The 16,086-nt window shown below is 41.7% G+C and overlaps 1 protein-coding gene across 2 annotated transcripts in view; it reads left to right on the top strand.

The window, feature by feature from the left end:
• GABRA1 (gamma-aminobutyric acid type A receptor subunit alpha1) overlaps positions 1 to 16,086 on the top strand; it is a 355,042-nt gene that overhangs the window by 71,747 nt on the left and 267,209 nt on the right. For both annotated transcript variants that reach the window (XM_077474085.1, XM_077474084.1), the window contains exon 3: positions 13,975 to 14,084. In XM_077474085.1, the coding sequence (XP_077330211.1) occupies positions 13,975 to 14,084 (110 nt within the window). The remainder of the gene's footprint in view (positions 1 to 13,974; positions 14,085 to 16,086) is intronic.

The raw sequence follows: 16,086 nt of genomic DNA, 5'->3' as shown, positions 1-16,086 counted from the left end.
ATTCCTATATATTGCATGGACTTATTGAACTTCACTAGCTATTCACTTACAATTGGAACTGTTGAAAACCCCCAGTGGCTGGGAAGGATACACGTGGATGCATATAATAGAAAAAGGTCAGTACAGTTAAACTGAACAGCCTATAGATCCATAGGGACTAGTCTATTGAAAGTGTGAAATATTTTCTCTTTTTACCCACCTTGAAAAGAAATGAGCCATAAATATATATACAAGTTAACTTCTAAAATAAAAACAGTTGAACTGGTAAATATTTTTACGTACCTTGGTTGATGTCTGTACCAAAATAAAATAGACCCATTATTCAACTCTTGTATTTTGGAGCTAACACAAGGTATGTGAGTCAATGGCAATATGATTTTCATTACCTTTGTCTAGGTCACTACCAAACTCTGATTACAAGTAACAACTGACATAATAATGCAACACAATGTCAGTGGCAATATTTTTTGTAATAATGGTTAGTAGTGGAATCTTTTCCCAGAATACCCCAATAATCAGTAAAGTTGAGCTAGTACCATACTGCTAAATGCAATGACTCAGCAGCTTGCCAGTGTACTGTACCTTCCAAATTTGGGGCGGAGTACTCTAGAATCTTGAAATAACAGTGAGCTGCTTGGTCAACTAAGCAGCATTTACTAATTTAATTTTCTGTGCAGTTTATTTGTGAATTCTGTTGCTGGTTACAGTGCATATTTAAATCATACATCTAAATGGACCACAGAAATGTTGTGCACAACTCTTTCCTTGTTTCTTTCATTCTCTTTAATCCATAATTGCTAACCTCCTTTCAAAAATGCTGTTTGCTTGACTATAATGCTTACCCAATGGCTTTTAAAGACCTAAGACAAGCATACAAAGTGAATTCAGAAAACCTGTTCTGCATAGGTTTGTTGGATCAGTGACTTTAATACAGTACAGTATGTAATACCTAAGGAAAAGGGTCAGTAAGACAGCCAGATAACTAACATCTTCAGATCTTCAGCTTTTTATATTTCTTCTAGCAGAGGCTACCTTTATTCTGCTTAAAGTGTATGCTACCCCAACTTTTCATATTTTTTTCTTATATGTGCATGTGGTACCTTGTACTTGTCTTGTATTAAGAAGTACCCTGTTCTCTTTTGCTTCCTTTGTGTAAATTACCAGAAAGCATTGCTTCCTTTGTGTGAAATGCCTGGTGATCCTGCCAGCCCCCCAGCTTGCCTATTTCAATGTGGTCAGTTTTCTTCTTTGTGTTATACTGGGGAGCTCAGGTTGACTGCCCTCCAATGGTTAGACTTGTGCTGACACCCCCCAATGCACAGCTCTTCACTTCTGAAGATCATTGTACTGCTATTTTTCTGCTTCCTGCTGATACATCCTCCTGCAATTTCCACCCCAGCTCTCCAAGCCCCTTATGAAGCTGAGAACAGAGGTCATGTAATGACTTACAAATGCACAGAAAAACTTTTCTGTATATATAAAAACATTATAAATACTTTTTCTTCTTTTTTTATATATTGCAAATTTATTGGGTTGTTTACATACACTTTTACACTAAAGCATTTGAAAAGCCCAAACTTGTTTTGTTTATATTATTTTGAATAGATTAAAGCATGAATAGAATCCCTGTCATGTTTTGGAGATAGAGGAGGAAAAGCTCTCCAGAGGGAGAGAGATAGAAATAAAACTTGACAGAGGTCCTAACCCTTCCCCACCCCATCCAAAACAAATAAAAAAAGGTTTTAACGTTCAATATTCTTTACTTGTCAAAACAGGGGGGGGGGGTAATAAAACTGATTACTATCTTCTACTTGTAGAAATTACTATTATCAGTATGTTCTAGTTTGCAAGTAATTTGTACGGCAGTACTGCCGTAGTTCAGAGCAATATAGCACAAAATCCATTATCCTTATTTTGACCTTAATTAGGTAAAAGAGCATTAAGAGGATAGTAAAGTACATTCAATGAAAAGTTAAATTGCAGAATAGCTGTGAACTAAAGATATTTTAAACTTTGAAAAATCTGTAGCATTTTCACTTTTTTTTCCTTTTGAATTTCCATTAAACTAAAAGCAGGATTATTTTTAACTGTTAATCTAGATTGCTATTTTAAGTGTAAAGTAATTTGAAAATATAAAACAAACTGACCCCTGGAAAGGATGCTCACAAGGCCATAGGCATATCACTGGCAGAAATGTTCTTCTAATTAGGCTTAACAAACTGAATGAGCTATCTTAAAGGATCCTGCCGGAACTGATATTTCACATTGTGATATGCTAAATCTTTCATTTTGTTCTTATTCTTCTTGGAGACTTTCGCTGACCTTACACTTAAATTTCCAGTTCTGTCCCTTCCTATTATGAAGTCTAATGCCCCGTACACACGAGCGGACTTTTCGACATCCAAACTCCGACGGACTGAGTCCGGCGGACTATCCGATCGTGTGTGGGCTGCAACGGACTTTAGCGAAGCTAAAGTCTGACGGACTTTAGAAATGAAGCATGCTTTAAATTTTCCCGACGGAACTCCGCCGGACCCGGTCCCCTTTGAAAAATCCGCTCGTGTGTGTGCTACTCCGACGGACTAAAACCGACGCTAGGGCAGCTATTGGCTACTGTCTAGGAACTTCCTACGTCGAATCCAGTCGTACGTCATCACGTTCGACTCCGTCGGAGTTTGGTGTGATGGTGTGTGGTCAAGTCCGTTCGGTCGAAAAGTCCGCCAGAACTCCGTCGGAACTCCGGCGGAACTCCGGCGGAACTCCTTTGGAGGTCTGTCAGACTTAATCCCTCTCGTGTGTACGGGGCATTACTCTACCTTCTCTACTGCACTCTCACTCCACTCTTTTTGTTAAAGTCCCCGAATTTCACTTGGTCTTAGCCACCAGCAGCCACAAGAGATGAGCCAACTGGAGGTCCTCACACTTTTTTTTTGCTTGGGGTATCTCTTTAAATCCATACCAGCCACAAAGGGTCTGTTATGCATTTTAGAAGGGACTCTACACACATTTTTTTATCATTCTTGCTGTAGGATGTGCTATAGCAAATGTGACATTTACATAGAAAAAAAAAACATAACAGTTAGAATTGCCAGCAAATTACATTTCATTGTCAGACTCTATTGTTAAACAAGCAAACAAACCAAAAAAATAAAAAAAAAGTACACAGATGTTTCCAAAGGTCCCCCAAAAATACATAGCCGACCCTATGTGCCTCTAGGGAAGTGCCCTGGGCCAATAGCCCATTGGCCCAGAAAATGTGCATTTTTGATTTCACAAAATGGATTCCATTGATTTTAATGGGGTTCAGGTTCAGCATTCAAACTTTTTTTGAAATTCACCAAACTCCACGCTAACTAAATCCAGGGCAGTTTTAGTCCCTGTAGAACAGGGTTGAAGAGCGAGAGGAAGAAGCACAAGAAGTCAATAAGTTTATGCGCTAACACAAAGCATGCCATGCTGATTGAAAGAGAGAGCAGGGTGAAGGAGATGAGCTCATCCCTGTGTTGCTTATCCTTTTTACTGTCCAATAACAGGCTGGGGGGAAGTCCTGGCCATGCTGACTCAGAGGAAGTGGGTTGAATGACACTGGCCATCAGACTGAGAACATCTATCAGCAGAAAAAAATAGTGCAGGAAAAATATTTGGAGTGAAGATGAATATTGCTCCAAAAGCTCATTATGTGTTTTTTTATCTTTTAATAAGCTATTCGATGTAATCTTGTTATTTTTAGCTGGGGTTCTACTTTAAGGATGACCTTTCACCTATACATACATTACCACACAATAATTCACATTGCCAAACGTTGGCAAACATTCTGAACATGTGTTTTAGCAGTGCTTTTAATGTCCCCCCCTAGACATCCACATAGTAAGAAATGCACCTGAACCTGTAACGCACCACGGTCCAAGACATGAGCTGTATAGCATTAGAAAAACAAGAGTCATGTATGTTTTTTTTTAAGTGAGAACACTCAGTAGAGATACAAATGGGCACATTAATAGGCATAACACACACTGATGAATCAAACTAAGTGCTTGCATATAAATGGGTCTTAAGTGGTTGTAAGTACTGTAGCTCCAAAAGACGTGGTATGTCAACAAGTATTGTAACGTTAACATGTTTTAGGACGTTTTTTTACTTGCTTGCTATTTTTATAATGCTATTCTGTTTATTTGTACATGGCATACATCATCTTATGCCGCGTACACACGGTCGAACTGTTTGACGTACTTAGTCCGTCATACAATCCGACGGACAATCCGTTGTACTTTCCACTGAACGGACTTGACCACACACGGATGCACAAACAGTCCGTCGAAAGCTTGCGCGATGACGTGTACAGCACGTACGACGGGACTAGAAATAGGAAGTCCAAGACACAGCAAAGCACCCTTCCGCCGTGTAAATCCTTTCTGGGCATGCGCCATTCTTAGTCCGTCGAACTAGCATACCGACGACCGTATTGTCCGCTGAAACCAAAGTACGACGGACAGATTTTTGGAAAATCCGAAATTCTTAGTACTCCGGACTGCACGCTGAAAAAGTCCGCTGAAGCCCACACACGAGCGGATTATCCGCTGAAATGTGTTTCAACGGACTAAGTACGTCAAACAGTTCGACCGTGTGTACGCGGCATTAGAGTCACAAATTGTTTTAAATGACCTAACTGCAGATTCATTTTATCATTGAGAATGTAGATATTTATTAGGCAGGTATTACCATATATTCTTTTGTCAGTATATTGATGTATGTCATTCTTTTGACTATACAGTAATTGGGGTTAAAGGAATAGAAACTGTTCATTTAGGGCTGATCCACACCAGCAGTGTTAGGATGCATTGCCCAAAGCAGTCCAACACAAGGATAAGGCAAATAGCTTTATTTCCTGAAAGTGGGTGTAAGCTGAAAACAAAATAGAACTTGTACTTTAATCAGCACGTTGTGATGCACTGTAATGCATGACAACAGTGCATAATAATAGCATAATAATAGCATACAAGTTAAAAAGGAGTCAAAAAATGCACTGCAACTCGTGTAGAAAATGTACTCCAGAGCAGCACAACTTAAAACCACATACCAGCGTGTGTGCATTATGCCTATGCTCATGCATGCACTACGCTATGAACAAGCCCCCAGTAAATTGAATGTGGAATGTGCATGTGCACTTTGCAAAGTAATTATTCATTCAGCTTGGTGAATGAAGAGTCAGACTGTGATTCAGGTGTTCACTTAAAAAATGCCCAGTCATGTGCAAACAAAATTAAAAAATATTCTTGCATGTGATTGGATGATTTCCATTAACACCGCTTCATCTTGTTCATTTTTTTTTTTAGCCTAAACTGTTTCAATTTTTTTAGCAACTCAATCCCATTATCTGCCTATAAATTATAACAGAGTTCCTCAGACTATGTCCACATCCAGTATTTTCAGAAAATAACAGCCTAAGTTCTGGAACACTAGTAACTCCAGCAAGAAATGACTGATAGGCATACTTTAATTACTACTGAATGCTAATTGCTACTCATTTTTACTAATGGCAGTATTCACTGATTTTCACAAAGCAAGCTAGAATAAATTGGGCTTTGTATCTCAGACCTAAGTGTAAAAAAGTTAAAGGAAATCTATAGCTGTTAAAATAACTTTTTTTAAGAGAACAGTTTTTTTCTCAGGAAAAAAGAAGTATTGCATATTACTTTTTTACTTTTTATTTAATTCTTCCAGATGTACCTCAGGGATCTTTATCACATGACCGGTAGACTAGCCTAAGAACCCGTAGAGTCACTAATACGGCAACAAATAATTTTCCCTTTTTATTATATAGAATTTTGGTCACAATATTAATCAACATTTCAGGGAATTGTAGGTTCCCTTTCACAAGTCAGCAATGTGACACACTGGTTAATTGTTGCCCTGAAAAAGGGCCCCTAGGTGACTTTCTATATTTGACTATTGAAGAGATGGTGTTTCTCCAAGCATTCATTATTCTAAAATGTCATAGGCTATATAGATGTAGTGCTGCTCACAACAGAAATATTGCCAGACTATTGTTTATAGGCCCAGTAGCTGGCGAGTAAATTTACATGTTATATATATTAGGAATGTCCTGATACCGATATTGGTATTGGTATCGGCGTCAATACTAGCTATTTTCGGTACTCGTGAAAATGCTCTGATACCGGAAACCAATACCGGAAGTGACATTGCTTGGGAGCGGACAGCCTCCTGCCCTCCGGACAATGCCATCCCCACCTCCTCCTCTCAGTGGCATCGCTAGGTGCATTCCTGCCCATCCTAACAGCCCGCAAGTCTTGTCTCCTCGCTGCACACCTCCCTCCTCCAGCTCTGACTCCCGGCCAGACAGATCATTGGATTCGGGCTCTCCCTGGCTGGAGACTGAGGCAGATAACGGGGGCTCTCTATGAAGATACTGAACATCCTGTTGTACTGAGCTGCGGGGCTCTCTCCCTGTACCATGCCTGCAGTCCCCGACTGTCTCCTGTACCATGGCTGCAGTCTCTGGCTGTCTCCTGTACCATGCCTGCAGTCTCTGGCTGTCTCCTGTACCATGCCTGCAGTCCCTGGTTGTCTCCTGTACCATGCCTGCAGTCCCTGGCTGTCTCCTTTACCATGCCTGAAGTCTTTGGCTGTCTCCTATACCATGCCTGCAGTCTCTGACTGCCTCCTGTACCATGCCTGCAGTCCCTGGCTGTCTCCTGTACCATGCCTGCAGTCTCTGATGGTCTCCTGTACCATGCCTGTAGTCTCTGACGGTCTCATGTACCATGCCTGCAGTCACTGATTGTCTCCTGTACCATGCAGGCAGTCTCTGGCTGTCTCTTGTAACATGCCTGCAGTCTCTGGTGGTCTCCTGTACCATGCCTGCAGTCCCTGACTGTCTCCTGTACCATGCCTGCAGTCTCTGGCTGTCTCCTGTAACATGCCTTCAGTCCCTGACTGTCTCCTGTACCATGCCTGCAGTCTCTGGCTGCCTCCTGTACCATGCTTGCAGTCTCTGATGGTCTCCTGTACCATGCCTACAGTCTCTGGCTGTCTCCTGAACCATGCTTGCAGTCTCTGATGGTCTCCTGTATCATGCCTGTAGTCTCTGACGGTCTCATGTACCATGCCTGCAGTCACTGATTTTCTCCTGTACCATGCATGCAGTCTCTGGCTGTCTCTTGTAACGTGCCTGAAGTCCCTGATTGTCTCCTGTACCATGCCTGCAGTCTCTGGTTGTCTCTTGTACCATGCCTGCAGTCTCTGGTGGTCTCCTGTACAATGCCTGCAGTCCCTGACTGTCTCCTGTACCATGCCTGCAGTCTCTGGCTGTCTCCTGTAACATCCCTTCAGTCCCTGACTGTCTCCTGTACCATGCCTGCAGTCTCTGGCTGTCTCCTGTACCATGGCTGCAGTCACTTTGGTCTGTTGCCTCCTCCTTCTCTCCAACAGCTGTCACTTCTGCCCCATGTCTCACAATAAGCCTCCTATCCCCATCTTCTTCCCCCGATCCCAGCCATCCCAACTCTCCCACCCCATAATCCCTATTTCACTCCACCCTCAACTACCCCTCCCCTCCCACTCTGCCATCACCAAACTCCCAAACAACAACCCTCCTCCCAAGAAAAAGTATCAGTACTCATACTCGGTGTTAAAAAAAAAAAATATATATATATATATATATATATATATATATATATATATAATGAGTTGCGTCCCCCTCTATTTGGATTTAGCACCACTGAGTTACATAGTTATAGTAGGTGAGGTTGAAAAAAGACACAAGTCCATCAAGTCCAACCCATGTGTGTGATTGTATGTCAGTATTACATTGTACATCCCTGTATGTTGCAGTCGTTCAAGTGCTTATCTAATAGTTTAAAACTATCGATACTCCCCGCTGAGGCCACCATCTGTGGAAGGGAATTCCACATCCTTGCCACTCTTACAGTAAAGAACCCTCTACGTAGTTTAAGGTTAAACATCTTTTCTTCTAATTTTAATGAGTGGCCACAAGTCTTGTTAAACTCCCTTCTGATAAAAATGTTTATCTCTATTGTGGTATCACCGGTATGGTATTTGTATATTGAAGCTTCTCTCAAGCGCCTCTTCTCTAGATAGAATAAGTTCAGTGCTCGCAACCTTTCCTCATAACTAATATCCTCCAGACCCTTTATTAGCTCTGTTGCCCTTCTTTGTACTCACTCCATTTCCAGTACATCCTTCCTGAGGACCGGTGCCTAGAACTGGACAGCATACTCTATGTGCGGGCAGACCAGAGTCTTGTAGAGCGGAAGAATTATCATTTTATCTCTGGAGTTGATCCCCTTTTTAATGCATGCCAATATTCTGTTTGCTTTATTAGCAGCAGCTTGACATTGCATGACATTGCTGAGCCTATTATCTACTAGGACCCCCAGGTCCTTTTCCATCTTAGATTCCCCCAGAGGTTCTCCCCCCAGTGTATAGATTGCATTCATATTTTTGCCACCTAAATGCATTATTTTACATTTTTCTACATTGAACCTCATTTGCAATGTAGTTGCTCATCCCATTAATTTGTTCAGATCTTTTTGCAAGGTTTCCACATCCTGCGGAGAAGTTATTGCCCTGCTTAGCTTAGTAACATCCGCAAATACAGAGATTGAACTGTTTACCCCATCTTCCAGATCGGTCATGAACAAATTAAACCCTGGGGGACCCCACTACCCATCCCTGACCATTCCGAGTACTCCCCATTTATCACCAACCTCTAAACTCACCCTTGTAGCCAGTTTTCAATCCATGTACTCACCCTATGGTCCATGCCAATGGACCTTATTTTGTACAGTAAACGTTTATGGGGAACTGTGTGAAATGCTTTTGCAAAATCCAGATACACCACATTCACGGGTCTTCCTTTACCTAGATGGCAACTCCATCCATGCTGATTACTGCTAATGATATCGTTCTCATTACTAAAATATATTACTGATGTTAGGCTAACTGGTCTGTAATTTCCAGGGATGTAGTTTGGGTCTTTTTAAATATTGGTGCTACATTGGATTTTCTCCAATCAGCTGGTACCATTCCAGTCAGTAAACTTTCAGTAAAAATTAGGAACAATGGTCTGGCAATTACTTGACTGAGTTCCCTAAGTAACCTCGGGTGCAAGCCATCTGGGCCCGGTGATTTATTAATGTTAAGTTTCCCAAGTCTAATTTTAATTCTATCCTTTGTTAACCATGGAGGTGCTTCCTGTGATGTGTCAGGAGGATAAACACTGCAGTTTTGGTTACTGAAGCCCCCCGATTCCCTCGTGAAGACTGAGGAGAAGAATAAATTCACCTTCACCATCTCCCCATCCTTTGTAACCAAATGTCCTTCCTCATTCTTCATGGCGCCAATATGGTCTGTCCTCCTTTTTTTACTGTTTACATACTTAAATAATTTTTTTTCTTGCTCTCCTCCGTTTATTGTGTCTTTCATGTTCTATCTTAGCTATCCTTATTGCACCTTTACATTTCTTGTTGCATTCTTTATAAAGTCTGAATGCTGATGATGATCCCTCAACCTTGTATTTTTTGAAGGCCTTCCCCTTTGCTTTTATATGCATTTTTACATTGGAGTTAAGCCATCCAGGACTTTTGTTCCCTCTTTTAAATTTATTACCCAATGGGAAGCATTGGCTAATGCCTTTATTTAATATGCTCTTAAAGCAAACCCATCTCTCCTCCATGTTCTTTTTTCCTAACATTTTATCCCAATTTATCCTTCTAGTAAGGCTCGTAGTTTAGGGAAGTTGGCTCTTTTGAAATTCAGTGTCTTTGTATTCCCCTTATGTTTCCTATATGTGTGATTTATACTGAAGCCAATTGACCTGTGATCGCTGTTACCTAAATTGCCCTCTATTTCCAGATCCGTGATCAGGTCTGTATTGTTGGTAATCAGTAGATCCAGTAACATTTTATTTCTAGTTGGTGCGTCTACCATCGGACCCATAAAATTGTCCTGTAAGACTTTTTGAGCCTTAGATGAATGTGTGGTTCCCTTTGCCCAGTCTGTCTAGATAGTTAAAATCCCCCATTATGATAACACTTCCCATCCTTGCTGCTAATCCAAATTGTAATAGGAGATGTGTCTGCCCTTCCTCCCTCAGGTTAGGGGGCCTATAGCATACTCCCAGTATTATTTTCCCCTTAGCTTCATCCCTTTGGAGCTCTACCCATAAGCATTCCACCTCCTCCCCAGCTCCCTTAGTGATGTCATCTCTCACATTCACTTTTACATTATTCTTGATATATAGGTATACCCCTCCCCCATTTTTACCCTCTCTATCCTTGCGATAAAGGCTATACCCTTGAATGGTTGGCAGCCAATCATGAGAGCTGTTGAACCAGGTCTCTGAGCTTCCCACAAAATCCAAATCCTCCTCATACAACAGTATCTCTAGTTCACCCATCTTGTCCGCCAGGCTCCTGGCATATTATCCTCTTATTGGGTGTTCTGAGATTGCAACTAGGACTTGCTACTATACTTACCTTGGGTTTATGTGTTTTGGTCAACCTACCACTAGTGCCCCCAATACTACCCTCTGGAATATGTTTCGCGCTGACTATCTCTACATCTGGGCCCCCCTTGTTGCTTAGTTTAAAAACCCCTCTAACATTTTGGGCCAGTCCTCCAGGAATCCAAACCCCTCCTTACTACACCAGCTCTTCAGCCACTTGTTTACTTAATCTCTACCTAATCTCCCTCTGCCTTTCTGGTGTGGCTCGATGTTCCAGTACTATTCCTGAGAATACTACCTTGGAGGTCCCTTTCCTCAATTTAGCTCCTAAGTCCCTAAAATCATTCTTTCTGACTTTGTCATTGGTGCCAAAGTGCACCATGACAGCTGGGTCTTCCCCAGCCCCTCCCAGTAATCTGTCCACCAGATCCGTGATGTGACGAACCCGAGTGCCCGGCAGATAACAAACAGTTCGACGCTTCAGGTCTTTGTTACAGATTGGCATCTTTGTCCTTCTAATAATTGAGTCCCTTACCACTAGAATCTGTCTTTCCTTTCCCTTCGCTCCCTCCCCACTCTCATTGGAGGAGTTCTTCCCTCAGCAGCTAGGAGACTGCCTCTGCTCCAGCAGTGCTGGTCCCTAACTGGTTTCACCAATGTCACTCAATGGAGTTTACTTACTGGGATGCTCCAGCCCTGGATCAGCCTCCGTGGCACTTCCCCCTCTACCTTTCCTGACTGTCACCCATCTACTCTTTGCTAGTGCCTGCACCCCTTTGTCTCCACCCGCCTCTGTGCTGGCCCCAACCGCGACCTGGTGTGTACGTTCCTGGCTCACCTTTAGTATGGAGGGACTCCTCAGTGCTGACAGTTGCTTCCCCAGATTTAGAACCTGGGCTTCCAGGGAAACAATACGCTTACATTTTGCACAGCGGTATTCACCCTTGATCGGATGATCAAGGAACGCATAAATGCCGCAAGATTTACAACGAGTCGCCTTTTCACAACCGCGCCATCATACCTATTAAATTTAATAAGGATTGGGGATTATACCCTGTCCAAATTACCTAACAACTAGCTTCCTGACACTAATACTTTATTAATTACCTCCACATGCCGCCGTTTCTATTCCTTTCTGTCCTGGTGACCTAATTCTTACTTACATTAACAGCATAATCAAATTTAGTTATACTAGAATGTGTTAGCATGTGGTTTTTCTGTAATAGATGTTTTTTACTAGGAATGTTCAATATGTTTGGGAGGATTATGTGATTTTTCTACAGCAACATGGTGTATAGAGTAGTAGAAGTAGATACAATACCACTGTTCAGCCAATCATGGCTCACGCTGCTTATGAACAATAAAGTTAGTCAGAGTCATAAACTACATGTATAATTTTTTGCCCAGAAATAACCCTGCCATACAGGTATTCTGAGAGCTGCGGGTTTGCTGGCTGTCAAGCAACAATAGTTAGCAGAGGGAGATTTACCCATCCATGCTGTATAGTGTGGATGTGGGAAGCTATGGATTTCTCATCAGCAGAGAAAAGTCAAGTCATTAGGCTGTCTCCGTTATCTGACATGATGTAAAATTCAGGGCTAGAGTGACAGAAATACAAATTCTTTGGTGGGTAAAACAGCTCTCACATATGTATTATACTTTGTATTTACCTGTTTGCCTGGAGTTCAGCCTTAAAGTGGATGTAAAGGCAGAATGTTTCTTTTTTATCTTAATGCATTCTATGCATTAAGACGAAAAAGAACTTCTGTGTGCACCAGCCCCCCTATACTTACCTGAGCCCCATCTCTATCCAGCAATGTGCACGAGTACCTCCCTCCTGATTGACTGAGACACAACCATTGGCACCCACTGCTGTCAATCAAAGTCAATATGGAGAGAGGTGGTTTGCTGTGGCTGCATGTCTGAATGGACAGTAGCTCGACTCGGGTGCCCCAATATCAAGCTGCTTGCTGTGGGGGCACTCAGCAGGAGGGAGGGGCCAGGAGTGCTAGCAAGGCACATGAGAAAAGGAGAACCTGGCCTGCTCTGTGCAAAACCTTTTTACAGAGCAGGTAAGTAGAACATGATTGTTATTTTTAAAGAAAAAAAACAAGACTTTAGTGTCACTTTAACTGCCAGTGTGGCTGTTTTCAGAAGACCTATAGTTCACAGATAGCAATTAGTAATGTAAATAACTCTGATTACCTGATCTGCGTGCCTGGTAGGACCTTCATTTTTCTGCTGTATGCCTCCTAAAGAGTTTAAGACAGAATTGTTGAGACCCTGAAATGCTTTGAAGCTGCTGACTGAAAAATGTTGCATTTTAAGAGTGTGTTTGTCCAGTGCTGGTTCCTGCAGATTAGGCATATTTAAGGGTCAATTCCAGCCCTAAAATAATAAAGCCTAGTACACACTAGTAGTTTTTTTTCCTTCAACCCTGCAGGGCTGAAGGAAAAAAATCTGACAGCTCAGGAGGAGCCGTTGTACTAACTATCTGGTGTTAGTACATCGATCTCCCCTGCTGTGCTTTTTTTTTCAGACAGAGGTGCAGTCCCCCACCAGACCACTTCAGCCAGTGCTCTCAGCCATTGGCTGAGGGCGCTGATCGGGAGCCGATCAGCAGACCTTTTTTGGTCATGTCCTATGCCGGGTGTAGTACACAGAGGCCAAATGTCAGCTGGTTTCTATTGAACTAGCTGATGTCGTCCGACATTTGGCCCATGCGTATTAGGCTTTAATCTTCTGTTCTTGTTAAACTAGACTTATATGGGAAATAGAGAGCTATCAGGGTCACACTTTATCTCAGAGCCTCTACCAGAAGTGACTGCCACACACAGTGAAAGGTCTAGTGTTATTGCTGCTATCGCTGCAGAAATTTCCAGGAATCCTATTGGGCCCATGTTTATAGCAGTAAACTACTCCTGCATGAATAGAATGGTGTTATTGATGGGGATGTTTTAAATGGCATCGGTGTTATTATGGTACTAGTAGTATTTCACAAGAAAAAGTTTGTTTTTAGGTTTCCTGGTTCTGGGCCAAAATGTAAACTACATACTACAGCAAAGTTAACTCCATTAAGTTTAATGTTAATAATCACTTTGGTTTTATAACTTCATTATTCATAGTGTATTTGTATCAGAAATAAAACAGAAGGAAACAGTAGTAACGGCTGCATATCTTACCAGATCCCCATCTGCGATGCTAAGCATAAATATGCCTTATTTGTGACGTCAGTCACTTCCGTTCAGCGTGATCCTCAGTATTAAGGATTGAGTGATATGTTGATTAAAAATGGAAAAAGCTGAGTGAGTTAAGGAGACATCTTTAGTAGTAATTACTTTGGAATGACAATCTTGCTGAATAGAAGAGATTTTGTGTCTCTGAATCAGCATAAGCGAGCATAAGTAGATTTGAGAATTACTGATGGCAGGATTGTATTCAGCTCAATGCTTAATAATATATATTTTTTCAATGTCCTGTAATTTCAGTTGTGGACAAAGCACACAGGATGAGATTAGAGACAATACCACAGTGTTCACAAGGATCCTGGATCGTCTCCTAGATGGCTATGATAACCGCTTAAGACCGGGATTGGGAGGTTGGTAATTGTTTTTAATTCTGCAATTGTGCTTAATCACATAATATCTACAAAGTTGCCAAAGCACACACGACTGTACTTGTGCTAAAAATGAATCACAAAAATGCACAAATTCAAAAATATACTAGAATGTATACTTAGCAGGGAAATGTATGAAGTGCAGTAGACCATAACAACCAATCAAAACAAATTTTTATTGCTCTTATTAAAAATATACTTCCCATGAGAGAAATATTGATGGCATTTGTCTGACTGTGATTGGGGCCAGAACAAGCATGCAGCAAATAAAAGTCTGAAACAAGTTTTAAATGTATACTGTACATCTACATTTGTTGAGAGTCAGTGCCCAGAAAAAAATTGAAGCCACAGTAAGGTGAGGATTGCACTAAAGCTTATCTCCAACCTAAGGTAAATAGACCATTGACATGTATACATATAGTAGCTGTTAAACCTGACAAAAATATGTGCATGCATGTCCATCTAGTCCTGAGATTTATAGAGCCCTGCCAGACAGCACCACCAAGTTAGTTATCTGATATTCAAATACTAATGGTAAAGTGGCACTAAACTTTGTTTTAAAAAGAAAAAAAAAGTCTAGTATGTATTAGGTTGTCTCTTAACTCCTCTGAAATCATCCCCCACCAGCACTGTCTGCTCCTCCCCTCCTGCTTGTGCCCCCATATCAAGCTGCTTGCTATGAGAGCACACATGCAGACGAGCTCGCAACTTGTGCTGTGTGCATCCAAAGATACACGCAGCACAGCTTGGCCCAGCCCCCTGCTCCCTCCTAACAGGATTTGACTGAGAGCAGCAGGAGCAAATGGCTCACACTGCTTTAAATCTGCCCTGTGAGAATAAGAGCAAGACCAGAACTTCTGTAGCTGGGCAGAGTGCTAGATCAAAAGAGGGCTCAGATAAGTATTAGGTGGGGGGAGGAACAAGCAGTAGGACATTTTTACCCTAATTCCAGGAATACACTTTGGTAAAAAAAAGTTTTAGCCGTATAACCACTTAAAAAAAAAAAATCTTCTTTTGATCTCAGCCTCCTTCAAATCTCCAACTTTCATCTGATATCCTCTGATGTCTTGTTAAATGGTAGCTAAGCTCATTCTCCATGGTCCCACTGAATGTATAAATGTAGATACCCTCTCTTGCTTGCTCCCGAAATGGACTAGGCACTATGGTACATAGGTATGGTACTATGGGACTATGGACTATGAAATTTGTAGTAGGCAAAGAGCAGTGCACATGGCTGCAACTGACGTCCACTGCTCCATCCAAACAAACACAAGTGAGAATGAAAAGAAAAATAGAATACAAGACCAATAGTTAGTGGATGTGTATGGCTTATTTTTGGAAAATAAGGAGATTGTTCAGTGTCACTTTAGGCAACACACCTAAGTCACCTCTGCCCTCATACTTTGATTAGACAGTGAAAGACCAGCAGCAACTCGATGAGCTTATTTCTCTGCTCCTTTCTCCTGATTACTTGTTCCTTGTCAGTATATTTGCATGCAGTACACCTGATAAGCTCCTAGTACTTCCCTTCCTTTCTTAAATTTTTCCTGCATGGGAAATCATAAGGGGGTAACATCAAATTCAGCAATTACACTGGTTGCATTTAAAAATATATTAATGGGCAATTTTTTAAAGCAGGTAGAACCCTTTCACACTGGGGCATTTTTAAGGCACTTTTGAGCTAAAAACAACACATCTAAAGCACCTGAAAAAAGCTTCCCCTGCAGCCCCAGTGTGATCACACTGGGGCGGTGCTCTTGCAGGACGTTAGAAAAAGTCCTGCAAGCAGCATTTTTGGGGTGGTGCAGGAGCGGTGTATACACCTCCACCGCCCCTGCCATTGAAATGAATGAGCAGCAATGTCGAAGTGTCTGAAAAATGCTTCAGCAGCGGTGCTTTTTGGGCGCTATTAACCTTTTCTTCTGCCACTAGTGGGTCGCTTTTAAAAGCACCGCTAAAATTACGGTAAATTGCCACTAAGACT

Source organism: Lithobates pipiens, unplaced genomic scaffold, assembly GCF_037356315.1.
Source record: "Lithobates pipiens isolate NorthernLeopardFrog02 unplaced genomic scaffold, aLitPip1_a1.2 Scaffold_8, whole genome shotgun sequence".
Lineage (NCBI taxonomy): Eukaryota > Metazoa > Chordata > Amphibia > Anura > Ranidae > Lithobates > Lithobates pipiens.
Note: the sequence above shows the minus strand (reverse complement) of the source record. Positions and strands in the feature narration are given on the sequence as shown.